Below are 27,591 nucleotides of genomic sequence, written 5' to 3'. Positions count from 1 at the left end.
GGGAAGAGTTAGAACTTATTTTTGTCCTATTTTGTAATTTCATATTACATATTTCATATTACATATTCATATTTCATATTCTTCTATTAATAAGGGGGCAGTGGTGATCACCATAATCTTTGCTTAATGTTTTAGCCCACAAAATTTCATCAAGCCTTGCTCTCCACAGAAACACCCCCTCCCCATTGCCTTCATATTAATTATGAGTACCAGGATATCAGTGTATAAATATATCTATGTATGTATCATAATGGGCACCTGCACATTACGGCAGAGAAGAAAACCATCACAAGCCTAAGAACACCTGTGGTGGAGGGGAGTGAATGTGTGCGAGCCAACGTGGCCATCCCCAGTGTATCCCTCTCTGCAGAACAGTTAAAGTTTGGGAAGCCGCTAAGAACCATTTGCTCCTCTTTGCTCGACTGAACCGAACACATGCCTACGGTTTTTTTTAAAGCTCAGTAATAATCCTTTTATGTCCGTTTAATGCTTGAGAGTTTGAAAGGGCCATCTATCTGCTTTTATTTAGTTCTTCTGGCCACCCTTACAGTTGGGTTTATTGTTCCCATTGTGTAGATGAGGAACTTGGGGTTATATCTAACTTTGACGTGAACGAGGTGGGGGTTCCTCCTCTGCAGCTGGAGTCCTATGGGGGAGCTGCCCAAGGCTCACTAAACACCACACAGAGTGATGTGTGTTCTTCTGCCCCCCCCAACCATGTCAGGGCTTCCTTCGAGCTCTGGCATCTACCGTTGGGGCCAGCAGCCCTTGGGCTCCCTTTCTTCTCAGTAATGCCCATGCCTCTAAACTCACCACCTTCTTTCTGACCTTCCTCTCTATCAATCCCGAGAAATCTGTTCTCAGGGCTGGGAGCACAGGCTTTCACTGTTCACATAATCTTCTACATCTTTTGTCTTCTGCCAAAACACAGCTACCGGAAAACAAAAGATCAATTTCTTTGTTTTCTGGCTTTCTCTAAGTCCTTTCTTTCCCAGGCTCCAGAGGCTTGGGATATCTAAGGATATCTGTGCTCGGGGCCTGGGAGCAGTTGTGGGTCACTCTGCTAAGAAAGCTTCGCTCCTTTCGTGTGTCTTGACCCAGTGGAAAAGGAGGCGGTCCCTCCACCCAATGGACAGCTGAGTCCCCATGAGGATTTTAGAGGCTGTCCAGGTAACTCAGCCCTCTGTACCTCAGGTTCTGAGAGAAGGAGGTCCTGGTTTACTTGGAAATACTGAGTAGAAGCAACATGAATGCAGAAAACAGATCCAATCTGAATGGATCATCAAGGTGAATTCATAAGTGTCCCACTGTGGGTGCTGAAGCGATTTCCTTTGTAAACCCAAGGCTGGGTGTCTAAAATATCCTCCAATCTCAGGGTGCCTGGCTGGCTCAGCAGAAGGAGTGTGCAACCCTTGATCTCAGGGCTGTGGGTTTAAGCCCCATGTTGAGTGTAGAGATTACTAAAAAATAAATTTTAAAAATATCCTCATAGTCTCTTTCATCTTAAAAATATTCTCCCTTGATTCCCTGTTTCCTGTCTCAGTACTGCTCCTTTGTGATGAGTTGTCTCTTCAAAATAGCTTTTTAAAAAAGATTTTGCTTATTTACTTATTTGAAAGAGATCGAGACCAGGGTGGGGGGGGTTGGAGAGGAGGGAGCAGGAGAGGGACCAGCAGTCTCTGCACTGAGCAGGAGCCTGACATGGGAGATGAACCAACAATCCTAAAATCATGACCTGAGCCAAAACCAGAGAGTCAGACCCTTACTGACTGAGCCACCCAGACATCCCTCAAAATGACTTTAATCAGGGTCATCATTGACCTTGTCTGTAAATTGTTAAGTCCAATGCATATTTTTCAGTCTTTATCTTGCCAAGCCTCTTAGCAGTGTTCAACATACTCCCTCTACCCCCTCTTTGCAATACTCTTCTTGGTCTATATGGACACCACACTTGTTTTCCACCTGTCTCTGGCTGGCCTTCCTCAGTCCCCTCTCTCCCACTGCCCTCCCTTTAAGATGTCATTCCTCGGGACTCTGTCTTGGCCCCTCCATTCCCCCTGTGCACTCTTCCTGAGCAAGTCCATCCATTCCCATGGCCTCAGTCTCCACCACCTCCCAAATCTGTATCATTTGTCCAGAACGTTCTCTTGACCTCCAGACTTCTGTGTCCAACCTCCTACTCAAGCCCATGTCCCACATCTCAAACTCAGTGTGAATCAAATTGAAATCGTCTTCTCCACAAACTCCTCTTCATCCTGTGTTCCCTCCTAGGGACAGGAAAGGCACTACCAGTGCCACCAGCCAGGGCTCAAGTCCTGAACCTGGTCATTACTTTTGACATGTTCTTCACATCCTCATCAGGGAGTTCTGTCAGATCACTTCCAAATATCTGTCCGACCCACCCTTTTGGTCCTACCCACGGTCACAAGCATGGTTCAAGTCACTCTCCTTTCTCCAAGACACCTGCAGTAGACTTTGAATGGACCCTCCTGTTCCTGCTTCCAGAGGGAACTTTATGAACCCCAAATTGGAACATGCCACCCTCCCATTTAAAACCTTTTGATGGTTTCCCATTGCCCTCAGGATGAAGTTCAAAGCCTCAATGGGGCCTTCATGCCTAACGGGTCAACCTCATCTCTTGCCGTTGGCCCATCTGCGCTGCTCTCTGCTCAGCTGCCCTGAATTATCTTCAAAGCATCTCAAACTCGCCCGGCTCTCATCTGCAGCTGGGATCTGCCACCTGCTGTTTCCTCTTCCTGGGACTCCCCTCTCCCACCTTCACATACCGGACCTCTCCATTTCAAGTCCCAGCTAAATGTTACCTCCTCGGTCGACCCTGAGACAGGTTAGCACGCACTTTAGAACACTCCTCACAGGCGTAATCTGAATTTACTGCAGTTGTAAAACCGAGTTGAGCAGACTTGCCTGCCTCGTGTGATCTGTAGCCTCAGGATGATCTTGGTTTCGGGCACACAGGAGACCTTTCATACATAATTATTGAATAAATAAATAGATGAGAGGCCTCTGAGCCAAGCCTGAAGACCCACGATGAGATGCATCAATGAAGCTGAGACTCTGAGGTTGATAGCCCCACATGGGGCAGGCCCTCCGATGCCGCAACCTTTCCATAGGGTCGCTTGACATCAGTTCTACCAACAGAAGTTTGTGGGGTCAGCTGGAGCTCCCCGTAGGACACAGAGGGGGCTGGAAAGGAACCTCCCAATTATGACCTAACTCAAGTCATAATTAAAATCACCCCCACCTAACCTTTGTCCTTGAGGGATAATGAGATGAGGTCTGCTCCCTGTAGCCTCCCGGGCCCTGGAGTTGTAGGCAGTCTGCTGGAAACTATTAAAATTATCTCAGATGATTTTCCCTTGGAAATGAGACAGTTCTGGTTTTGTTTTTTAGGTAGCGGGATTGCTGGGTTTGTGCACTGGCTAGGGCAGGTGAGGGCCCGGCCTGCGTTTGCTCTCCATTCCTTTTTTTTTTTTTTAGAGCAAAAATGAGCTTGCATTGGGAAAGGATGACAAACTGAATAGTTTAGGCAAAGAAAAGTGAGACCATCACGGGTGTGGCAGCGGTGGGATTCGAACCCACGCCATCGAAATGACTGGAGCCTAAATCCAGCGCCTTAGACCACTCGGCCACGCTACCGCCCGTTACGGTTGCTTCCGTTGAAACTATATTAGTTTAGTGACGTGCCGACTCACGCCCCGAGGCCCCGCCCCCTTGGATTTGCGCATGCCCAATAACAGCTTAGCGTTTCCTGCGCGTATTAAAGGAGTTTTGATCCCTGCCTCATTTCTGTGCCTTGGAACCACAGTACTTTCTTGGTCGGCAGCAAAGACTACGGTCGGAACGCAGCACTAAAAAGGAAAGAAGAGTTCCCAAATGTTAAACATTAATATGCAGTCCCCACGTGTGTGTGCCTTGGATTTGCCGCGTCGTATACTGTCTACGGCCACGTGGGGGCGGTGCCGCGCTGTCGCTTCCTGCCTTTCGGGGCTGGGGTCGCGCGGGGAACCTTGCTCTGCACAGAACCCGGCTAGGTCCCCAGCCTGTGGACTCGCCATCCCTACTCCAGTTCAGCTCTGCAAGCCCTGGGTGCCCCCATGGTTTGGTCCTTGCCACCGCGAGGTAAGAATCACCGGTGCAGGTGAATGTTGTTAACAACGTCAACGAATGTTTTTGCGGATTAATTAGCCTGTTGGGCTTCTTCAAAGGTATCTCTTGTCTGGATATTAGGGAGGAAGAAACTGAAGTGCAGAGAGGCTAAATGACTTGTCTCAGCTGCTCCAGGCCCCACGATTTCCCTCCCAAAACCCTCCCGAGACCCAAGACCCTTCCAAGACCCAAGATTCCCCTTCTTCTGTGCAGGCTGTTTCAGTGTTTTCTGCTTTTAATGCAATAAATACAGATCGAATATACAATACATAAGTACATAGCGTATTTCTATCTCCCATCACCCAAAACTGATTAACATTTTGTATATTTGCTTCAAAGATTCTTTGATTAAAAATACACTGAATACTATATATAGATAAGATTCAAGTCTCTTTTGAGACTTGATTCAAGTTCAATTCCCTTTCCTCTTCCTTCAGGAGTCTCAGATCCTTCTAATTCACTTTTTTCTAATTTTACGTACTCTTAGATGTATCCGTTTCCTTGCTAAACGTTTAAGGAAGATAACAAAAATATAGTACAGTAGAGATACACAGGTGGATGTGGTAAGCTGAAATGCCGCCGCCCCCAACCATGTCCACATCCAAATCCCCAGAACCTGTATGTTACTTTATGTGACAAAAGGGACTTTGTTAGTGTAATAAAGGATTTTCAGATGGGAAAATTATTCTGGATTATCCAGGTGGACCCAGTGTAATCAAAAGCGTCCTTAGAAAAGAGACGCAGGAATCAGAGATTTGAAGACAGAAAGAGAGGTCCCAGTGATACTGCCACAAGCCAGGGAATGCCCTAGAAGTTATAAAAGGTAAGGACATACCTTTTCCCCTAGAGCTTACAAAAAGGAACACATGTGACTTCTGACTTCCAGAGCTGACTTCCAGAGTGTTGTTTTAATCCACTAAATTTGTGGAAAATTGTGAGAGCAGTCATTGGAATCCAATACGGTGGATAAACCAGCCCATGGGCTTGTCAATCACACAGTCTGAGCCTTGACTAGCAGTGTGACCTTAGGAAAAACTACTTCTCCCCAGACCTGTTATTCATCCCTGTAATGGGGAGATAGTAATACCCAGGATTTCTGTGAGACTCAAACTCATTCATTCGCAGATATACCTTGAGCACCTGCAGGGGGTCAGGCACTCTTCTGGGCACTTGGCTACACCAGAATGAAGCAGAAGAAGATTGAACGTGGTAATGTATATCAGGCACTTAAAGACTTCTGGTATTTATTTGACAGAGAAAGAGATGATGAGGAGCAAAGGGAGAGGGAGAAGCAGGACCCCCACTGAGCAGGAATGTGGGACTGGGATCATGACCTGAGCAAAAGGTGGATGTTTAACCCACTGAGCCACTCAGGAAGCCCTGTGTTATGTTTGTAAATGTACGTAATGTGAATGTGGTGGTGGTGACTCCCAGGGACCTAGGCTCTCCTCCCAGTACCTCACTGTGCTCACCACCAGAGTTCTTGTATGGGTGCTCCTGACCACTTGGTGGTATTATCCACGTGCATCTCCCTATCCCTGCCTTAAGAAAGTGTTTGAGTCTCTCCCAGGACCAGACCAGGATGTCTGCTAGAATGTCATCTCCAGATATTGTCTTGTTCACCAGAAGCTATAACCCCAGGACCTAGAACAGTATTGGCCACAAGACCCCTCCTTGTACCAGTGGTTTTGCGTGCTTGGTTAAGGCCACTCCAAGTTGCTATGTGGCCCCAGACAAACTCAGAGATAAACGCTTCTGGCTGGAGCTGCCCAACCCAAGATCTCACAGAATTTTTGTCTGGAGGTGGCCAAACTGGGGTCTGTTCTTTTGGAGGATCCAAAAGGAGCCACAAGCAGGAAGTAGAGCCTTATTTAAGAATCCCCCCTAATGACTCAGCATTCTCCTATAGTTGGACCAAGTGCTGGGAGCAACCTTCCCCCACCCCAACTCTCTCTCTCTCTGATAACTGAATTCAGGTGAACATTAATCCTATACCTACTTGGCCTGCTCAGGCAAAGAGCAGGTCTTCTGGGAGAAGGAGAGCTGCTTGCAGAGCTGCCCAAAACCCTCATGCCAAAAATCCAGTGGAAGGAACGCCATGAGCTCATCTGCTCCACCAAGCATTTCTCTCCAGGCCTGTCTGGCCCCCAATGGACATGTTGACCCAGCTTCTCTGGTGACTGACGTCTTCAAGGGTGCTGTTTGGGAAAGGGAAGCTTCTGTGCAAAGCCAGCCCCAGCCAGGCAAGGTGGGGAGGCCCCAGAAACCAAAACAACTGGCCTGTTTCATTTTGTAAGAGCTCGGGTTTTGACGTGACATTTAAAAAGAACTTTTGCAAAAGTAATATGTGTTCTTTGTTGAAACTCGAGCAAAGAAGGAGAAGCACAAATAAGAAAACAAAATCACTTTTAATCTCTCCACCCAGTTAAACTCTTGTCAAAGCTTTAGTAAAGGAAGGTGCTTTTTGTCTGTGGAAATTGGTAATGTAGGGGCTCCTGGTTGGCTCAGTCAGTAGAGCGTGTGACTTTTTTTTTATATTTTATTTCTTTATTTTTAAAAATTAATTAATTTATTTTTTAATAAACATATAATGTATTTTTATCCCTAGGGGTACAGGTCTGTGAATTGCCAGGTTTACACATTTCACAGCACTCATCATAGCACATACCCTCCCCAATGTCCATATCCCCACTTATTTCCTTATTTGACAGAGAGAGAGAGATCACAAGTAGGCAGAGAGGAAGGTGGAGGGAGAGGGATAAGCAGATTCCATACTGAACACGGAGCCCAGTGCAGGGCTCGATCCCATGACCCTGAGATCATGACCTGAGCCATAGGCTCAGGAGGAGGGAGAGGGGGAAGCTTGAAGAGATGTTTGTGCGTGTGAGAGACTGAAGGGCAGGTTTTAGGACAGGGGAGCAAGGCTTGGAGCTGGAGTGTGCCGATGACCGATCCCTGTGAATGGTTTATTTTTCCTCTTACGTGCTGTGACATCACCGGTATGGGGTAATGTTTTCCTTCCTACCCTTTTTTGGTTACCCAAATTCTTTACTATAAAGTCCGAATACCTCTGTGTGATGGTATAGGAGATTAAGGACCAGGAAAAATCCGAGAATGATCTGATCCACATCTCCTTGCTGAGGCCACCCAGGGCACCTGTCTTCCTAAAGCTCCCAGAAGTGACGCCTACTTTTCCTTCCGGGCTCCACTCAGATGTCATTTCTTCAGAAGAGGCTTCCTGAGCAGGTTTGCCCATGTCATCTCTCATTGCCTGCTATGCTTCTCACTCATGGCATGGCCTGCGGTTTAAGTCGTGGCATCATGACTATGTGAGAAATTTCTGTTCTTCCATTTCTTACCCCATTAGAGCTGCATAGCACAATATTTGGCACACAGTAAGAGCTTAATAAATATTTGCCGTAAGAATGAATGTTCAGGGGTGCCTGGGTGGCTCAGTGGGTTAAGCCTCTGCCTTTGGCTTGGGTCATGATCTCAGGGTTCTGGGATCGAGCCCCGCATCCGGCTCTCTGCTCAGCGGGGAGCCTGCTTCTCCCCTCTCTCTCTGCCTGCCTCTCTGCCTACTAGTGATCTTCCTGTCAAATAAATAAATAAAATATTTTAAAAAAAGAGAAAAAAGAATGAATGTTCAGAAACCCTAGGCTTAAATCCTACCAGCTCAACAACTCTCTGAAAAAGAGGGATTCTCTTTTTTTATGCTTGCTAGAAAAGATCCAGATTAGGATCTCATTGGGCTAAAGGGATGGTATATGCTGATTGACCAAGTCTTGTCCTGTGTCTACTCTTGGCCCCAGGTCCGTGGTGAGGGCTTTGCTCCCCCACTAAGAATGAAGTGGGCTGGTTTCCTAAAGGCTAATCAAGATCCTCATGCAAAGAAGGGGGACAAAAATTACAGAGGTTCAGAGGAGGTAAATAACTTGCCCAAGGCCACAGAGCTATCAGTGGTTTAGTAATACAGTGTTGTGTGTTTGTGTGTGTTTTGTTTGTTTGTTTGTTTTTTGGTCTGGGTTTGAACTTGGACAGATCAACTCAGAGTCTGTTCCTGCCCAGCTTTCCCACAGTCAGAATTTCAGGTGCAGTTTTGTCTTGCCAAAAGCCAGAGGAGTTTTCCCAAGATGACTAAAGGAGCCAACACTTCAAACCAAAACATCTGTTAGCTTTTGTATTTTCCAAAACTTGTAGCACAGAGGCCAAAGAATAAAACACTGAGTGATGTGTTTCAAGACCATTTCATTTTTTCCATCCCCCCCCATGAGAGGTCACCTATATGTCATCCCCCTCCCCAAGCTGCATAAACTTGAACCTGCTCCCCACAGAGGCCGTAGCACCTTTCTTTGCTCTCCCAGGGGACTCTGTTTGCTGGCCTTCACCTGGGCAAAGACTCAGTGTGCCCTCCAGCTCCTAAAATGTAGATACCCTTTGCCAAGAGGAGCCACCGCAGAAACCTTTTGGGCAGGGACACCTGGCTGGCTCAGTTGAAGGAGCCTGCAACTCTTGACTCGGGGCCTTGAGTCCAAGCCCCATGTTGGGTGTAGAGATTACTTACACTTAAAAAAATTAAAAAAGAAAGAAAGTAAATCTTTTGGGCAAATCTACCTCTAAGACCCTCAGTTTTATGATCTGTGAAATAGAAATAAAATGCAACCTACTTCACAGGGTTGGTGTGAAGATAGAATGAGATAAATCACTCAATAAATGCCACTTATTTTTATAGTTAAGTAAGAGTTGTGAAATTTCTAAAATTTTAGTAGAAAAGTATCTGGAAGGATATAGTATCAACATGTTCACAGTAGTTTTCATTAGTTTTGTATCCTTTTCTCCTTTATACCTTTCCGTATTCATCCATCCACTGGACGGATAATTCTTAAGCATTTAGCACGTGCCAAGCCCCATGCAGGGAGTTAGGAATAAGGCAATGTGCTAGAACGGTAAGGAACGTCTGGAGGGGATTGTAAATTATTACACAAATAATTGCAGTTGTTACAAGTGCCTAAGTTTTTGCCAAGCAGAACTTAGAAGAAGAAAAAAAAACAATTTCCGATAAAAAAAATATTTACGATGACCCATGGAGACTTAATGAGATGGGTTTCTTCTGATTTTGGAAAGGACTTCGCGGATTACCCGCCGGGAGGGCGCCCCCTTCGCGGGTGGGTGCCAAGCCCGCCCCTCGCATTAGGTGGGGACGCCGCGTACTCAGCAGGCGGCGAAGCGCGGACTCAGAGCGCTTTTGCACTGCAGCATAGAGACCCTCCCCGCGGCTGCAGGAGCGCGGGCGGCCACCGGGGGGCGGCCACGTGAGCGGCCGGACCAGAGCCCCGCCCCTGCCCGAAGGCTGGTGCCCCAGCCCTAGCCGCCCTCCAGCCGGGATCCGACGCCGGACGCCCCGCCGTGGTGCTGCTCCAGCTCCCCTGACTGTCGCCTGCGCCTCCGCCCTAGGCACGCGGCCCTTCGCGCCCCGGGGTCGTGCCGGCGGCCCCCGCGCCCGGAGTTCTACCCGACCGCCCTGCGCGGCCCCGGCTTGCCTCCCCAGAGCGCCATCCGTTGCGCCCCGCTCGCTGCTCCCCGGCACTCTCGGGGGGTCCGCCCGCCCTGCACCCTGGAGCACCGGGCCGCGAGCCTCTGCCAACTCCTCTGGATCTTCGCGGCCGTGGGCAGAGGCTGCAGGGCCTGTCCGCCCGAGGGAGGTAAGTGCCGGCGGCGAGTAGCCAGGCGGGTGGGGACCGGGATCCGGCGCTGCAGGCCTGGGACGCCCCGGTGCGCCGGCGCCTCGAGAGAGTTGGGTCGGGGCTTGGAAGTGGGGTCGGAGGCGGCGCAGAAAGAGTGTGTGTGTATGGGGGGCGCTGCTTCTCAGGTTTCAACTCTTTGGGGCTCAGTGGTTGCTTCTGTAAAAGAAGCGGGGGGAGCCATGCAGATTAACGGAGGTGTCTTTGGGAAAGCACTTGGCACACAGTCGGCAGGGAGGGGCGGTTTGGGGCCCTCCGCCCGGGGCGCCTCGGAACCCGCACAGCGTGCGGGCAGCGCCGCTTTCCTGTCTCTGCAGGGCCCCTAGCCACATCCCCTCCCCTGGCCCCTGAACAAGAGGCCTGAATTCCTGGAACCTCGAGGACAGTGTAGACGCGCCCTTGTTGCATTGCCGGCTGCGGGAGGGAGTTTGGGTGTTGGCAGGCTCCGTTGACATGTGCGCCAAGGGCCGGGCATTGATAGGCGAGTGGCGGCGCGGAGGTGGAGGCCTCCCGGGTAAGTCCCGGCCTAGATCTGTCTGTGCCCGGGTGGAGGATTGCGGGGAGCCAACCCAGCTGCGTCCCTAGTATGACAGATGGGCCTACGTCTGCTGTGGGGACGCTCTGGGAGCCTGACTTCTGGGTCCTTGGCCCTGGGTGCTGCCTGCCTTGGGGCCATAATTTCAGCCCGGAAGCTGAGTGATTTTACAGAGGAGGAAACCGAGGCCAGGGTTGTCTAACAGATGACTAACATGGAAGGTGCACCAGGTGTGGCCTTGGAGAGCAAGAAAATGGGAGCTGGCGTTGCCGGCTGTGTATGTGTGTGTGGAGGGGGGAGGCGCCTGGGGAGGCTTCCTGGAGTAAGTGAAGTTTGAGCTGATCTGGAAGGATGCCAGTGGAAGGAGGTAGGGTTCTGAGATAGCGTGTGCACACATTCATGTTTGTTCGTGTATTAGCTTAACAAATACGATAAAGCTTCTGGATGATGTGAATTCAGGAGTAACAGAGTTGGGATTACCATCCCCCTTCTTTGAGTTCTCGTCTCAAAGAGGGGAGTGTGCAAGTGATGAGGGAGCAGGAGGCTGGCTAAAGGCAAAGTAGAAGTTGACACCCTGCAACCCCCACCCCACTTCTGGGTGGGACACGTGACATTCTTCCAGGAACCTCCCAACTATCTTCATGTTAATGCCTTGCTAAAGGGAAAAACAACCTTAACAATGGCAAGGCCTTGGATATCCTGTGAGTCTTCTTTCGCATATGGAAGTTCTTTGGGAAACCTCCCCTTTTCCTCACCTCCCCCAACTTCATAGTATGTAAACAGTGACCCCCTCACAACCCCGGGGCAGCAGCTCTTCCTTGCCCCCTGGTCCTGTCCCCATGCTTTCTATAAGCCACCATTTTGCACCAAAGAAGTCTCAAGAATTCTTTCTTGGTCATGGGCTCCAGACCTCACCCCCCGAACTTCACCTGCATTCCCAGACTACATCACAGGGGTCCCAAGTTCTCATCATCTGCAGGGGTTGGGGGAGGCAGGAAGTGGGGGCCTGAAGGTCACTTGAAATGATCTCAGATGACATAGGATTAATTGTGTACATTCTGTGATTTGCAGTTTCTCTTTTGTGCTTTTGGTGACAGAACACTGCTTTTTGACTGATGAAGGATATAGCCCTGATTTTATTTTAAATTGTTTTAAATGTATTATGTGACAGAGATGGCAATTAGTCACCAATACTCCCGTTCTCCTCTTCCTGGGGTATTGCCTGGGTGAATTTCCCAGGCTCCCTTACCGTTCTTGGCAGGGTTGGTGGCCAGTTGCCGGGACACTGAGAACAGTGTGGAAGAAAGCTGAGGGTCAGCAGCAGAAATCTGGTTTTGTTCAAGCTCCTTCTCTAGGAGGGCACTCTTTCTGGTCCAGTTCTTCTTAAAGCTGAAGCAGAAGTTGATGCTCAGGACTATATCCAAAGTAATACCAGCTATCTGGCCAGATTAAAAAATACAAGTTTTTGTGTTGGAGAAGTCAGTTCCGCTGACCAAGAAGCTGCAGACTATTGCCTTAGTAAACTGAGAAACTCAGAATGTTCTAAAAGGTGATTATGGTGCCCATCATGGGATGAAAATGACTTGGATTTTTTTTTTTTTTTAAGATTTTATTTATTTATTTGGGATAGAGAGAGCACAAGCCAGGGGACAGAGAGGGAGAGGGAGAAGCAGGCTCCCGACTGAGCAGGGAACCCTGCAGAGCTGGATCCCAGGACCCTGGGTTCATGACCTGAGCCGAAGGCAGATGCTTAACCGCCTGAGCTACCCAGGTGTCCTGTGACTGAATTTTTAAACATTGCTGGATTAAACCTTTGTACCCAAGGCTGATGGGCACAAACAAGAAGCCTTCAAACAAAGGAAGCAGTGAGTCACTAACGCGAATAATAAAAGGAGATGACAGTCTCTGGGTCCCCAAAGTCCCAGGGCTGGGGATACCCAGAGAAGCATTTCAAATGGCTAGAAAAGTCAGAAGGTGGACAGTGTTCAGTTCTTCAGCTGTGACATTTTCTAGACCTAGGACTCCACAGGGGGCTCAGCTGCAGAGAATGTCTAGACCATTGGTTCTTTAACTTCGTGGCAAATGAGAACCACCTGATGAGCCTTTTTAAACACAGATTGCTGGGTCCACCTCCAGAGTTTAATTCAGAGTAAGGCCGGTGAATTTGCACATCTAACAAGCTTGCAGGTGAGGCCCCTGCTGATAGTGGTCCCATGACCGGTTTAGCAAGTGATGGCTAATTGGATTCCGCCTACATTGGCTTCACACCCAATTCCCCCACTTTCTAGCCACATGATTTGGGGCAAGTTACTTAACTTCAGTTTTCTTGTCTGTAGGATGAAGCTAATAGTGCCTACCTCCTGGCATTCAGGGGAGGCTTCCTGGTGGAGGTGTCATCTAACCTGAGGCCTGAAGGATGACAAGAGTGGGGTGGGTAGGGAGGGCAGGCCAGGCTTTGTGTCCTCCGGGGAGCTGAGAGGAGTTAGGGCATAAGTGCTTTGTAAGTGGCACTGAAACGCTGTGGATCGGTTCTGTGCTATGTGTTGAAGGGCAGGATTGCAGTGGAGGGAGAGTTGACCAGGGTGTGGAAACTGGACTGCCTGGTACAGCCTCAGTTACTTATGCCTACATTCCATTGGCCCCAGTGCAGTCACATGGCCCCACCTAGGTGCACAGGATCCTAGGAAATGTAGTCCATGGCAGGGCAGGGGACCATAAACACAGCTGTGTGTGTTACAGTAGCTTTTTCTGCCCCTTGGCCACCTCTCCTACCTCTTCTCCACTTTGCCCGCTCTGCTTCACTTTGTTGGGTGACTGCATTTTACCGATGAGACTGGGGTTCCGTAATTTGCCCAGTGTCGCTGTGCTAATAGTGGCAGAGGCGGGACTTAAAGCCAGATCTGTCTGCCCCAAAAGCGTGTTGGGCCAGATTCTAGTCCTAAGGTCTTTTTGAGGGCCTCCCCATGATCCAGGGTTTCCCACTCAGGATCTCAGCTGTGGCTCAGGCTAGCTAACCCCCAGATGCCTTGTCATTTTAACTGGTAGTCCCTCCACTCCACGGATGCCCATGATATCCATAGACACTGCCAACTTTTCTCTAGTTATTCATGCAACGTGCGTTTATGGAGAACCCGGTGTGTGCCAGGCATTGTGCTCTTGTCTGGGAGCTGGAGAAGAGTAAGACACGGCCCCTTTTGTTCCAGACGCCCGCAAGGTCTGGCTGCGGAGAGGCTATCTAAACAGAGTTCCCCTGAGAAGTGAGACGGGCTGTATCCCTGGTCTGACCTGCCAGGAGTACAGAGTGTTCTGGGTACATACATGAGAAGGGTGCCCAGCAAATGACTCAGGGGGTCGTTTGTGCATTTTGTGAATGGAAGCTATGCTTGAAGTATTTTGTGCTTTGCATTTTTCTGATTTTTTAAAAACAGTAAAAACTGCCTTTGCTCCGTGACAATTTTGTAGGCGCAAAGCACAGCACAGTGGAGTGCGGTGACGTTTTTATGGGACTTGGCAGAGCAAATGTTGACTTACCTTCTTGGGTTGGGCTGGGGGTTGCTATTCTCATAGGGAAGCAAGCTGATTCCCTCAATTCAAAAGAAATACCAGAAATGGTATGCATGGAGACTTGCTTTTAAAGAGGACGGGAGGGAGAGTGGATCAGGGAAGGCCTTCCTCCAGAATCATGCTGAACCAGGGTCCCTTGGCACTTTTAGCATGCTGAGCTGAATGATGGATTCCGTGTTGTGGGGCCTTTTCTGTGCACGCAAGGATGGTTAGCAGCAACCCTGCTGTCCACTCACTAGACACCAGGTGACAACCCAAAATGTCTCCAGACATTTGCCAAGTTTCCCCTGAAGGGCAGGCAACATTGTTCTAGACTGCTGTAGACTACCTTTGTTTCCTAGTGCTACTAAATAAATCACCACGAACTTGGTGGCTGGCAACAACACAAATTTCTTATCTTAGGGTTCTGGAGATCAGAATTTCAAAAGTCAAGGTGTCAGCAGAGCTGAGTTCCTTCTGGAGACTCTAGAGGAAACCGGTCTCTCTGCCATTTCCAGCTTCTAGGGGCTGCCCGCCTTCTTTGGCTTGTTGCCTCTTGCTCTGTCTCCCAAGGCCTGCCGTGGGGTGTCTTCACATCTTTCTCTGTGACCCCTGCCTCCATTATCCCATTTCGTTGGCTCTGACCCTCCTGCCCCCTTTTTATAAGGGCCCTTGTGCTTATATAGGGCTCACTGGATTTTCCAGGAAACTCTCCCCATCTCAAGATCCTTAACTTAATCACACCTGCAGAGTCACTTTTGTCATGGAGGGGAACGTAACTCACAGGTTCTGGGGATTAGGATGAGGACAGATTATGGAGGCCACTGTTCTTCCCACAACATAGAATATTTGGGCTCTGGGTGGATGGAGGTGACTTAGGGAGTGGGGCACAGGGGGTGGTCCGGCCACAGTAACAGCTGGTATTTTGAGTGCTAGCGCTCTGTCAGGCACCACATGCCTGATCTCACTCTCTCGTCAGACATCTCCCGGGCTGGGTAGTGTTAGCTGTCCTCTCTTTCACAGGCGAGGATGCCACCCAGGGGAGACTTTCTGAAGGGAGTAGAAATTTGAGCTGGATTTTGAAGGGACCCAAGGCAGGAGAGGCATTTCAGAAAGGGGACCTCCTGCGGGGCGCAGGGCTGGGAGGTGAGAGCTTGGTGGTGAATGGTCATTGGTTCTTGGGCCAGGCAGGTGGAGGTAAGATTCAGGGAGGGGATGGTTGGGCATGGACATCTGTAAATCAGTCCTTTTATTCTGACATCCCAACCTGAACTCTACTATTTCTGCAATAGTTTAAGTAAATGTTTCTTTTTTAAAAAATTTATTCGATGAGTGCCATTGTGGCTCAGTTGGTTAAGCGACTGCCTTTGGCTTAGGTCGTGATCCCGGAGTCCTGGGATTGAGCCCTGCATTGATTGGGCTCCCTGCTCAGCTGAGACCCTGCTTCTCCCTCTCCCCCTGCCACTCCCCCTACTTGTGCTGTCCCTCTCTCTCAAATAAATTAGTGCAATCTTAAAGAAAAATGATTGATTTGAGAGAGGGTGCACATGCATGTGGGGGGAGGGGCAGAGGGAGAAAATGCCCAGGTAGACTCCCTGCTGATGGGGAGCCTGGGGGTGGGGGGGCCAGGGCTAGATCCCACAACCCCCGAGATCATGACCTGAGCCAACACCAAGAGTCGGATGTCCAACTGACTGAGCCACCCAGGCAGCCCTAAGTAAATGTTTCTTCATGGACACCTTACCACAGGCCAGGGGTACAGACATTTATGACAACTGACACAGGCTCGACTTAGTAACCTCTGAGGCTGCCCATTTGTTAGTATCCCCACCCCCAGTAAATAAATAAAACCCAGCCTGGAGAGGTGCTGATTAGTGCTGTGGAGCCCTGCCCAGTGCCAGCCGCTATGGGGGACACAGACTCCAGAATGGCGCGGCTTCCCCTTAGAATGGGGCCTTGGGAGGTGCCTTGGGAGGGTGGCTCAGTCGGTTAAGCGACTGCCTTCAGCTTGGGTCATGATCTCGGGGTCCTGGGATCGAGCCCTACCTCGGGCTCGCTGCTCATTGGGAAGTCTGCTTCTCTCTCTAACCCTCCCCCTTTCATACTCTCTCTCTCTCTCTCAAGTAAATAAATAAAATCTTCAAAACAAAACAAAACAAAAAGGGCCTTGGCTCCCAATGGGGAGGCCAGCGATTCACAGTGGGCCCCATGGCTGCAGAGCGCAGGCCCTTAGACACTAGAAGGGGCTTTGATTTTTGTTAAGTTTTTTTGGTCACCAGTTTTATTGGGGGTATAACTGACAGATAAAAATTGTATATATTTGGGGCGCCTGGGTGGCTCAGTTGTTAAGCGTCTGCCTTCGGTCAGGTCATGATCCCCTCGGTCCTGGGATCGAGCCCCGCATCCGGTTTCCTGGTCAGCGGGAAGCCGGCTTCCCCCTCTCCCACTCTCGCTTGTGTTCCCTCTCTCCCTGTCTCTGTCAAATAAACAAGTACAATCTTAAAAAAAAAATTGTACATATTTAAGGTATACCATGTGATTATTTGATATACATATGCATTGTGACATGATTACCACAGTCAGTCTAATTAACATATGTCACCGCTCCCGGTTACTGCTTCTTGTATGTGTGTGAGCACAATGGAGATCCGTTCTGGCGGGGTGGGGGTGGGGGGCACCCGGGTGGCTCCTTAGTTAAGCTTTTGACTCTTGATTTTGGCTCTGGTCATGATCTCAGGCTTGTGAGATGGGGCCCCACATGCGGCACTGGGCGTGGAGCCTGCTTAAGGATCTCTCCCTTCCTCTCCCTCTGCCCCTCCCCTCTCTCTCTCTCTCTCAAATAAATAAATAAAATCTTCTAAAGGAAAAAAAAGATGTATTCTCAGGGCATCTGACTGGCTCCGTTGGAACAGCACGGGACTCTCTATCTTGGGGTCTTGAGTTTGAGTCCCACGTTGGGTGTAGAGATATTTAAAAAGATCTCTTCTCGGGGCGCCTGGGTGGCTCAGTGGGTTAAGCCGCTGCCTTTGGCTCAGGTCATGATCTCAGGGTCCTGGGATCGAGCCCCCCATCGGGCTCTCTGCTCAGCAGGGAGTCTGCTTCCCTCTCTCTCTCTGCCTGCTTCTCTGTCTACTTGTGATCTCTCTCTGTCAAATAAATAAATAAAATCTTTAAAAAAAAAAAAATCTCTTCATGAGTTTCAGGTATACAATAGAGTGTTAATAACTATAGTCCAGGGGTGCCTGGGTGGCTCAATGGGTTAAAGCCTCTGCCTTTGGCTCGGGTCATGATCCCAGGGTCCTGGGATCGAGCCCCGCATCGGGCTCTCTGCTCAGCGGGGAGCCTGCTTCCTCCTCTCCCTCTGCCTGCCTCTCTGCCTACTTGTGATCTGTCAAATAAATAAATAAATAATTTTTTAAAAAAATAGCTATAGTCCATTACATCCCCAGGACTTGCTCATCTAGCACAACTGAAACTTTGTACCCTTTGACCAACATCTTCATGTTTCCTCTACCTCCCAGCCCCTGACTGCCACCATTCTGCTGTCTGTTTTTAGGACTTTGGGTTTTTTTCAATTCCACATAGAAGCGAGATCATGAAATGTTTGTCTCTTTCTGTCTGGCTTATCTCACCGAATATAATGTCCTCCAGGTTCATTCATGTTTTTTGCAGATAACAGAATTGCCTGTTTTGTGCAAAAGACAGAATGAATGACATTCCTTTGTGTATATACACCAGATTTCTGTTATCCATTCATCCAGCTCTTAGGTTGTTTCTGTACCTTGACTGTTGTAACTATCGCCGTGGTGAGCAGGGGAGTGCAGATCTCTCTTCAAGACAGGCTTTTCTTTCTGGTTTGAAGGAAACCGAGGACTCAGGCTAGGGTCTAAGATAGTGTTTCCAACAAGCGCGGTGCAGCCCAGGGCAGCCTGCCCCTGCTCCCTTCTCCTCCCCCAAGGTACCCCATCACAAACGGGCTGTTGCTTCTCTGGCCAGCAGCTCCCATCATTGCTGGAGGAGAGAGTCCATGCAGAGTACTTTAGGGAAACTGTCCATATATGTTCTCTATCTGTCTTATTGCAGCAAGAATTACTCATCTTTGAGGTCAGTAGGAGCAAAAGTACATTCTGCTTTCTGATCAGTCATTTACAAAGACACATCTTTCCTCCTTTCTCACGGTGAGTTGAACTCACACCACACTGTGGGAAACCATAGCTCCTTCTGCTTGGTGCAGTAAGACAGCGTTCTTGGCCTGGGATCCGAGAGACCCAGGAGAAGCCCCACCAGTCTAGGGGTGGTGGAGTACGGAGGGAAGTGGGAAGGTCAAGGGAGGCTCAAGTCTCATTTATCACGCCAGGAAATCAACAGATGAGGACCCAGATCGATAAAATAAGAAATAACAGAGAAACCATGTTATTTAGGGATGTGGTGGTATCTACCTGGGGTAACACCTAGACAACCCCAACCACAGAACCTGAGAGTGGGGGAGAGGCACGTCCCCGAGCAGAAGCAGACGTGTGACACAAGAGGGCCTGCAAGTCACCCCCTTCACCGCAGTGCAGCTGAGGACGAGGTGGGTTCTGCTGTGCTGGGCATATGGTAATGTGCACACGGGGCTGCCCGACAGGGACCGTGTCGGCCCTGGGGGGGTGCTGCTCCCGGAAATGGCAGACTGGAGAATGCAGTGCATTTCTCCAGCCAGCGAGGCAGCTCAGGGTGGGGTGAGGGGAGGCCCAGGGAGGCCCAGCGGTCAGCGCGGCTGGGCCCACAGGCCTTGACCTGGACATTGCAAACATTGTTTTCTGTCCCTGCCCCTGCCAGAGGAACCTTTTATAGTGAGACCCAGTAGGAACAGTGCTTCCCTGGCCAGAGCCTGAAATAGCCTGTCCCCTGAGGACCCCTGAAGAAGCCTGGCTAACTGCTAACCAGGTATCCAGGTTACCAGTGTGGCTGGGACCCAAGGCTCAGCCCCCGTTATTTATGATGATAATAATAGTTCCGTGTCTTAGTGCTGGCTCTGTGTTAGCGCTGTCAGGCCAACGGGGTGGGTAAAACGCTGCATCCCGGAAGACAGCAAGGAAGGTGAGGGTGGAGAGGTCATGTCACGCAGCTAGGAAGTGGCGGAGCTGGGCCTTGAACTTGGGTCTGACTCAGAACTCCACTCAGCTGCCTCTCTATACAGATATTTTTCCCAAAGCGTGTCAGGGACTGGGAGGGAAAGATCGGGAGGTCTGAATGAGGACAGAGGAAACGTTCTAGAGAATCCTGATGGCTTGGGAGCTGGGGTCCTGCTCCTGGGCTCCTCGCTAACAGGAACAGGTGCCTGTGGGCAGAGGGAAGCCCAGGTCCGACGGAGATTCCTGGGAGGTCAGGGCCTCAACTGGTGTCGGAATAGGCATCACGTCCTGATTTATATGGCCCTGTGAGGGCTCCTTGCCTTCTTAGTGGAATTTAACATCCTCCAGGGCCCAGTCTTCCTGGGCACATGTGGGCTCTGGATTGAGGCCACAGTTTTCCCAGGCTGCTCCTGTCCAGGCACTGACTTGTTATTTAGAGATGTGATGGGACTTTTTGTGGGAGAGATGGGGCTACTGGACCAGACTGAATTAGCAAGTAGTAGGGAAAAGAAGAAAATTTCAGTCGACTATAGAATTTTGGATAGCAGGGTCTGAAGATGGTGAGCCCCCATGATGTAAGATTATGCTGCCCCAGGCTCCCTCTGTCTCATGGCTCTGCCATCCACTGCATATGGTTTCCTCTTCCTGGTTAAAAATAGCTGCTTGAGTTCCAGCCATCACACCTCCATTCCAGCCAGCAGGAAGGAGGAAGAGTCCAGAAGGGCACATCCCTTCCCTTTAAAAACTTCCCTAAAGTTGAAAACAGGCTTTCTGTTTATATCCCCTTGGCCAGAACTTGGTCATGTAGTCACACCTAATTGCAAAGGAATCTGGGAAATGTAGATCTTGTTGGGAGTGGCCATGTGCTTAGCCAAAACCCAGTGGTTGTTCCTAAGAAGGAGAGAACAGCTGTTGGGGAACAGTTAGCAGGCACTGCCACAGCTGCCTCGAGAGCAAATTTATGATAACGGAAAAACCATCAAACAGCTCCTGCTCTGCTGGGTTCTGGAATCTGCATCACGTGCCTGCTGAGTCCAAGGCGCCGTGCCAGGCAGGGTCACAGCTGCTGGTCTAAAGCTCCTTTTGTTTCCCAGGGTCACGGAGAAAGTCAGGTCTGTGCTGGGACATGGCCAGGGGTTGGGGTCCTGCGAACTGGCTGTGAAGCCGCTTCCTCTCCTCCTCGCATGGGGAGGAGGGGTATTTGGGAGATTTATCTATCTAGTCAAGGTCATGAGCTTGGATTTGTACCTGAGTACAGGCTCCTCACCACTGGGCTACACTGCTTGGAGATCTGCAGGCGGAAGCTGTGGTTCTGCCCCCTGCCTCCGCCTTGCCTCTACTGTCCTAGCCCCGGTCCCAGCCCTGGCTGGGTCCTGCTGGCAGCTCCAGGCACCACGCTACCTTGGTCAGCAGAGGTTCCGGCCAAGGGCTGACCAGGGCAGAGTAAAGGGAGGGGGGAGAAGTGGGCCCAGAGCACTGTTTGGTAACAAGCTGGGCCGGGTGGCTGAGGCATTGGCTCCAGCCGTGACCATGTCTCGCCCACAGGGTAAGAAACCAGCTTTGCAGTTGACGCCCAGAGCAGCGATTTTCAAGAAATCACTGCAGGTGGTGCATTAAGGAAAAAGAATGAAAAGAAAGGTTAAAGCAAAACAAAAATATAGTCGAATAGAAAATAGCAGAGTGCATGGTACACGGTAAGACGTAAGTACGGTTTTCTGAGATTTTAATTTACATTCTGGGTGGAACGAGTTAGGATAGAAATGGATTTCTTCTTTCCTGCTATGGTAACTATTAAGAAAGGGCCAGAGCCTTCGATCTGGAAGGCTGCCTGCGGGTGGAAAGAGCTGTTAGGAATAATAGAATTGGGGCGCCTGGGTGGCTCAGATGGTTAAGCATCTGCCTTCGGCTCAGGTCATGATCTCAGTGTCCTGGGATGGAGCCCCGCCATGGGGCTCCCTGCTCAGCGGAGAAGCCTGCTTCTCCCTCTCCCTCTTCTGCTCCCCCTGCCTGTGCTCTCTCCCCCTCCTCAAGTAAATAAGCAAAATCCTTTTTAAAAAAGATTTTTTAAAAAGACTTTTAAAAAAGATTTTTATTTATTTGAGGGGCTCCTGGGTGGCTCAGTGGGTTAAACCTCTGCCTTTGGCTCAGGTCATGATCTCAGGGTCCTGGGATGGAGCCTCGTAGAGGGCTCCCTGCTTGGTGGGGGGAGTCTGTTTCTCCCTCCCCCTCTGCTGCTGCCCCTGCTTGTGCTCTCGCTCTCTTGTCAAATAAATAAAATTTTAAAAAAATATGAATCATTGCCTTGATCTAAAAAAGTTTTAAAATTGTTTTCACTTATTATTTTATGTTGCAAGCAATCCAACTTTGTAAAAAGTGACAACCGTATAGAAGTGTGCCAAGTTCTTAAAAGTTCCCTCCATCCCCTCGGGGTCCTGCTTCCATGGCTACTGCCCATCCCGGTGCTGCTGGAGTTCCTGGGGGGAGTCCCTCAGGGAAGCTTTAATTCATCTACAGATGTCCTTTTTCTTTTAACACGAGTGGGATCCCTGTGATACACCAGCTGTTCTACAACTTGCTTTAGAAATTTCACAGGTTTTTGGGGTGTTTAGCTGGCTCAGTAAGTAGAGCATGTGACTCGATTTCAGGGCTGTAAATTTGAGACCCACGTTGGGAGCAGAGATTACTTAAAAATTAAAAAAAAAAATTAAGATTTTATTTATTTATTTGACACAGAGAGAGAGAGAGAGAGAGAGAGAGAGAGCGTGCATGCGTACAAACAGAGGGAGAGGGAGAGGAAGAAGCAGGCTCCCCGTTGAGCCGAGAGCCTGATGTGGGGCTCGATCCCAGGACCCTGGGATCATGACCTGAGCCAAAAGCAGACACTTAAGGGACTGAGCCACCCAGATACCCCTTAAAAATAAAATCTTAAAAAAAATTTGACACTTTTTTGGATTACTTTTTTTTTTTTTTTTTTAACAGATTATTTATTTATTTATTTGTCAGAGAGAGAGAGAGGAGCTAGAGCACGCACAGGCAGACAGAGTGGCAGGCAGAGGCAGAGGGAGAAGCAGGCTCCCTGCCAAGCAAGGAGCCTGCCCGATGTGGGACTCGATCCCAGGACGCTGGGATCATGACCTGAGCTGAAGGCAGCTGCTCAACCAACTGAGCCACCCAGGCGTCCCTGGATTACCTTTTTTTTGACCCTAAGCTTTATTGAAATACGATTCACAAACCTTACAGTGCATCCATTTAAAGTGTACAGTTTGGGGGGCCTGGGTGGCTCAGTCAGTGAAGCGTCATGATCTCGGGTCCTGGGATGGAGCCCTGCGTCCGCCTCTCTGCTCATCAGGGAGTCACCCCCCTCCTCTCCCTCTCTGATCTCTCTCACTCTTGCTGTCTCTCAAATAATAAAATCTTTTAAAAAGTGTACAGTCGGATGGTTTTTCGTATATCGGCAGTCACACAACCCGCACACAGTTTAAGAACATTTTGTGCCAATTCCAAAGAAACCCATTAGAAGTTGTTCCCCATTCCCTCCCTCAAGTCTCCCCTTCCCTGTCCTTAGGCAACCGCTCACATACCTTCTGTCTGTACAGATCTGCCTTCTCTGGACATTTCATATAAATGGAGTCATTCAATGTGTGTTCTTTTGTGGTTAGATCTTTCCTTTTCCTTGAAGCTTTCAAGGTTCACCCAAGTGTTGGGTTCTTTACTCCTTTCTGAGGCTTCACAGCATTCCCTTGTGTGGATACATTTTATTTATTCATTCATTAGTCCCCGAACACTAAGGTTGTTTCCGGCTGTTACAAATAATACTTCTATAAACGGATGTATATAAGTTTTAATGTGGTGGTTTTCCTTTCTCTGGGTGTGTACCCAAAGGAATTGCTAGCTTATATGGTAATTTTGTGGTTAACTTTTTGAGGACCTGCCAGACTGTTTTCCAAAGTGGTTGCACCATTTTACATTCCTAGCAACAGTGTGTGGGCGTTTTAGTTTTTCCGTACCCTTGTCAACATTTACTATTTTCTGTTTTTTTTTTTTTTTCTTTTATTATTATTATATCCATCGTAGTGGGTGTGGCTTTGACTATTATTATATCCATCGTAGTGGGTGTGGCTTTGGCTAGTCTTTCTCTAATGACTAATGACGTTGAGCATCTTTTCATGTGCCTACTGGCCATGATTATGTCTTCTCTAGAGAAAGATCTATTCAAGTCTATTCAAGCCCTTTGCCCATTTTTTATTTATTTGTCATCTTATTGTTGTCTACATTCTTTTTTTTTTTTTTTTTAACTTATTTATTTGACAGTGAAAGAGATCATAAGCAGGCAGAGAGGCAGGCAGAGAGAGAGGGGGAAGCAGGCTCCCCGGCGAGCAGAGAGCCCGATGCGGGGCTCGATCCCAGGACCCTGAGATCATGACCTGAGTCGAAGGCAGAGGCTTAACCCACTGAGCCACTCAGGCGCTCCAAGTTGTCTGCATTCTTTATAGAGTCCCTTACCAGCTTTATGATTTGCAAAACTTTGCTCCCATTCTGTGGGTGATCTCCCCGCTCTCTCATCGGCGTCCTTTGAAGCACAGTGTTTAGTTCTGATGGTGCCTCATTTATCTGTTCCTTTGTTGCTTGTACTTTTCGTGTCATAGCTAAGAAAGCTTTACCTGTCCCATCTCACAAAGATTTTCTCCTGTATTGTTTTCAAAGAGTCAGATGATGTTTTAGCTTTTATATGTAAGTCTTTGATCCATTTTTAGTTATTTTTTGTGACTAGTGTAAGGAATGGGTTCAGTTTCATTCTTTGGCCATGTATATATTCACTCGTCCTGGCATCATTGGTTGAAAAGAGTATTCTTTCCCCATTGAATTTGTCTTAGTGCCGTTGTCATAATCAATGGTTGTAAATATTGGGGTTCATTTCTGGCCTCTCAAATCTATTCCATTGATCTGTGTCTATCCCAATACCGATACCAACAGTCTTGATGACGGCAGCTTCATAGCAAGATTTGAATTCAAGAAGTGTGACTCCTTCAACTTTGTTCCTCTTTTTTCAAGACTGTTTTGGCTATTTTTGGTCCCTTGTGTTTCCGTTTGAACTTTAGCATGTGCTTGTTAATTTCTTCAAAGAAGCCAGTAGGAATTTGATAGCGATTGGTTTGAATCTATAGATCATTTTAGGCGAGTATAGCCATCTTAGCAATATTAAATCCTCTGGAGGCGCCTGGGTAGCTCAGTAGTTAAGTGTCTGCCTTCTGCTCAGGTCATAATCCCAGGGTCCTGGGATCGAGCCCCACATCAGGCTCCCTGCTTAGCGGGAAGCCTTCTTCTCCCTCCCCCACTCCCCCTGCTGTAGTCCCTCTCTAGCTGTCTCTCTTTCTGTCAAATAAATAAAGTCTTAAAAAAATAAAATAAAAAATCCTCTGATCTATGAATGCAGAATATCTTCCCTTTTTTTTTTTTAAGATTTTATTTATTTATTTGACAGACAGAGATCACAAGTAGGCAGAGTTCTCTGCTGAGCAGAGAGCCTGATTCGGGGCTCGATCCCAGGACCCTGGGATTATGACCTGAGCAGAAGGCAGAGGCTTTAACCCACTGAGCCACCCAGGTGCCCCTCTTCCCTTTTTTTTTTTTTTTTTTTAGATTTTTAATTTCTTTCAGTGTGTTTTTTCAGTGTACAAGTCATGTACTTCTTTTATTAAATTTATTCCCAAATATTTTCTTCTTTTTGATGTTCTTTATAGCTGGACTTGTTTTCTTAATTTCTTCTTTGGATTTTTCATTGCTAGTGTACAGAAATACTATTGAATTTTGTATTTTACAATCTTGCTGAACTTGTTCTTGACTCTTTTGGCCTGTCTTTATGTATCTAGAGCTTCCCCTTCCTCTGTAAGAGTCACATGAGAGTGCATGGTAAAGAAAGCCATACTTAATTTAACAAACCTCTACTGACAGACATCGTGGGCTGTTAGCTTTTTTTTTTCCTGTTATTGATCATGCTAAAGAGGACATTCTTTGGGTCACTCAGCCATTCTTGGGATGTGTATAGAGCCCCAATCTATGCCACGCGCTCTTCGAGGCACTGGGAATACAGACAGTAAGAGAGTAAAGGAGGTTTCAGCTTGGGAAAACCTGCCCGTAGCGAATAAAGCAGAGAGAGATGTGTTAGGGAGTAGTGCAGGTGCATTTGAGAGGAGTCCTTTGAATTGAGATTTCTCTAGATGAGTCAGGATCCAACTGATGAAAGGGAACCCACTATTGGAAGATGGGGAAGATTGTTCCAGGCACAGGGGTTAGCAAGTACAAAGGCCCTGGGGTGGAAATGGGCTCCCCGTATTCACCACACAGAGAGCAAGCCATTGGGCCTGGAGAGGTGCCAAGGCCAGAGGAGAAGTGGGCAGGGACCAGACTAAAGCCGGCCTTGTAGTCTTAAAAGCCACTGGAGAGAAGCTGCCAGAGGGTGTTAAGTCTGATCTACTTTACCTTCTAAAAAAGATCACTCCCGTTGCTTAAGAAGCATTTATTTTCCCTGCCTTATTTCAGACCCTGAGTTCTCCAAAGTGGAATTACTTGGTCGACGGGTTTGTACATTTAAAATGTTCTACATGCCACCTGCCAAGTGTGCCTCCCCGAAAGATGCTGTACTTTTCCCTCCGAGGGTGCCAGTTCTCTTTGCCACCGGGGGCACCCAGGGTGAGATGCACCGCGAGCTCTCACTCCCTGGGCCCTGGTACCCATTGTCTCGCTTCCCTTGTAGGACCCACACCGCTGCGTTTGCCCTGCCACTCTGGCTCTGCTGCTCACCCCTTGGGTAACACGGGCCTCCCGGGAACATGGCAGACGAAGACCTCATTTTCCGCCTGGAAGGTGTTGACGGCGGCCAGACCCCCCGGGCTGGTCATGACGGTGACTCTGAGGCCAACAGCGATGATGAGGAAGGTTACTTCATCTGCCCCATCACCGATGACCCCAGGTCTCACCAGAATGGCAATTTCAAGGTTAATAGCTACTCCAGCAACCTAATGAAGAGTGAACAGTATGGCTCCAGCGGGTCCCCCGCAAGCTCCTTCCATTTTAAGGTGAGTGGACCAGCCGTTCCACCCCTACCCACCTGCCGCAAGGGATCGGGGAGCTGCTTGGGGTCTTCCCTGGGTTTCCAAAGCCTGGGCACCATTCTAAATTCTGCGTCTGGGGATATGTGTGTCACCCTGGGAGGATTTCGTTGGCTTAAAACAAGTTGCATTACTTTTGAGCAGGTGTTTTTGAAATAGCTGTGAAGACCCACTACTGGGTTGTGAAAACCTTAACCAGCTTTTTAAAAAAATGCAGCAGAGCAGAATAGACTAGGAAATACAGGAGACGATTGCAAATTGTGAAGATTGTATTTTTTTTTTTAAGATTTTATTTATTTATTAGAGAATGAGAGAGAGAGAGAGCATGAGAAGGGGAGGGCCAGAGGGAGAAGCAGGCTCCCCACTGAGCACAGAGCCCAATTTGGGACTTGATCCCAGGACTCCAGGATCATGACCTGAGACAAAGGCAGTTGCCCAACTAACTGACCCACCCAGGTACCCATAAAGATCTTACTTTTTGGAACATATGCAGAAACACGTTCACACACATGAATGTGGTATACCAGTTAGTTGTTGACAGCCAGGCTCTAATCACATAAATGTCTGCATTTCACTCCTGATGGATGTGTATGTGGGTCCAGGGACATGATATAAAATACGGTTCTTCGTGTTGGTTGTAGTCAAAAGAGCCCCCGCCTTACTATAACACTGTATGAAACTGGAATTAAAATAGAAATCTTAGGGGCGCCTGGGTGGCTCAGTGGGTTAAAGCCTCTGCCTTCGGCTCAGGTCACGATCTCAGAGTCCTGGGATCGAGCCCCGCATCGGGCTCTCTGCTCAGCGGGGAGCCTGCTTCCTCCTCTCTCTCTGCCTGCCTCTCTGCCTACTTGTGATCTCTGTCTGTTAAATAAATAAATAAAATCTTTAAAAAAAAAATCTTAAAATAGAAATCTTAATTAAAAAATTAAAAAAAGAAAACATTGCTTAGAGTTGGGCATCCTTCTGTATTAAGGAAAAGGGTACTTGTTTTGTCAGAGATTTGTGTTCCTACTATGGTAAAACTGGTATAAAGAGAGGGGAAAGGATGATTATAGGGCTTTTGTATCATAACTGGTGATGAAAAAAATTTCATTTAGTTAGTTAGTCTCATCTCTGTGCCCAACGTGGGGCTCAAACTCATAACCCCATGATCAAGGGTCATGTGTTCTTCCAACTGAGCCAGCCAGGTGCCTTGAAAAAAACTTAAATGGAATAATGCTCTCCTTATTAATTTGAGGCCTGCCCACAGAAAGTATCAGTTAGTACTGAAAGCAAAATATACGTCACCGCTTTGGGATTAGGAATTGGAGTCACTCTTCTCTAACTTCAGAATTAATCTGCTTTTAGGAAATTAATAATTACAGTTCTTGGACAGTTGG

The 27,591-nt window shown here is 48.5% G+C and overlaps 1 protein-coding gene and 1 non-coding gene across 2 annotated transcripts in view; one reads left to right on the top strand and one right to left on the bottom strand.

Annotated features, from left to right (window-relative positions):
• Positions 1-3,575: 3,575 nt before the first annotated feature.
• On the bottom strand, positions 3,576-3,657 carry TRNAL-UAG. Its single transcript has one exon. It is a non-coding gene; the product is annotated as a tRNA-Leu (tRNA).
• Positions 3,658-9,638: 5,981 nt separating this feature from the next.
• LOC111162285 (eukaryotic elongation factor 2 kinase) overlaps positions 9,639-27,591 on the top strand; it is a 60,602-nt gene continuing 42,649 nt past the window's right edge. Inside the window, exons 1-2 of the mRNA XM_022526585.1 lie at positions 9,639-9,869; positions 25,858-26,179. Of these exons, the coding sequence (XP_022382293.1) occupies positions 25,934-26,179 (246 nt within the window). The 5' untranslated portion in view covers positions 9,639-9,869; positions 25,858-25,933. The remainder of the gene's footprint in view (positions 9,870-25,857; positions 26,180-27,591) is intronic.

This window comes from Enhydra lutris, unplaced genomic scaffold, assembly GCF_002288905.1.
Source record: "Enhydra lutris kenyoni isolate GAN:26980312 unplaced genomic scaffold, ASM228890v2 scaffoldscaffold90, whole genome shotgun sequence".
Lineage (NCBI taxonomy): Eukaryota > Metazoa > Chordata > Mammalia > Carnivora > Mustelidae > Enhydra > Enhydra lutris.
This window is presented reverse-complemented; position numbering and strand designations above follow the sequence as displayed.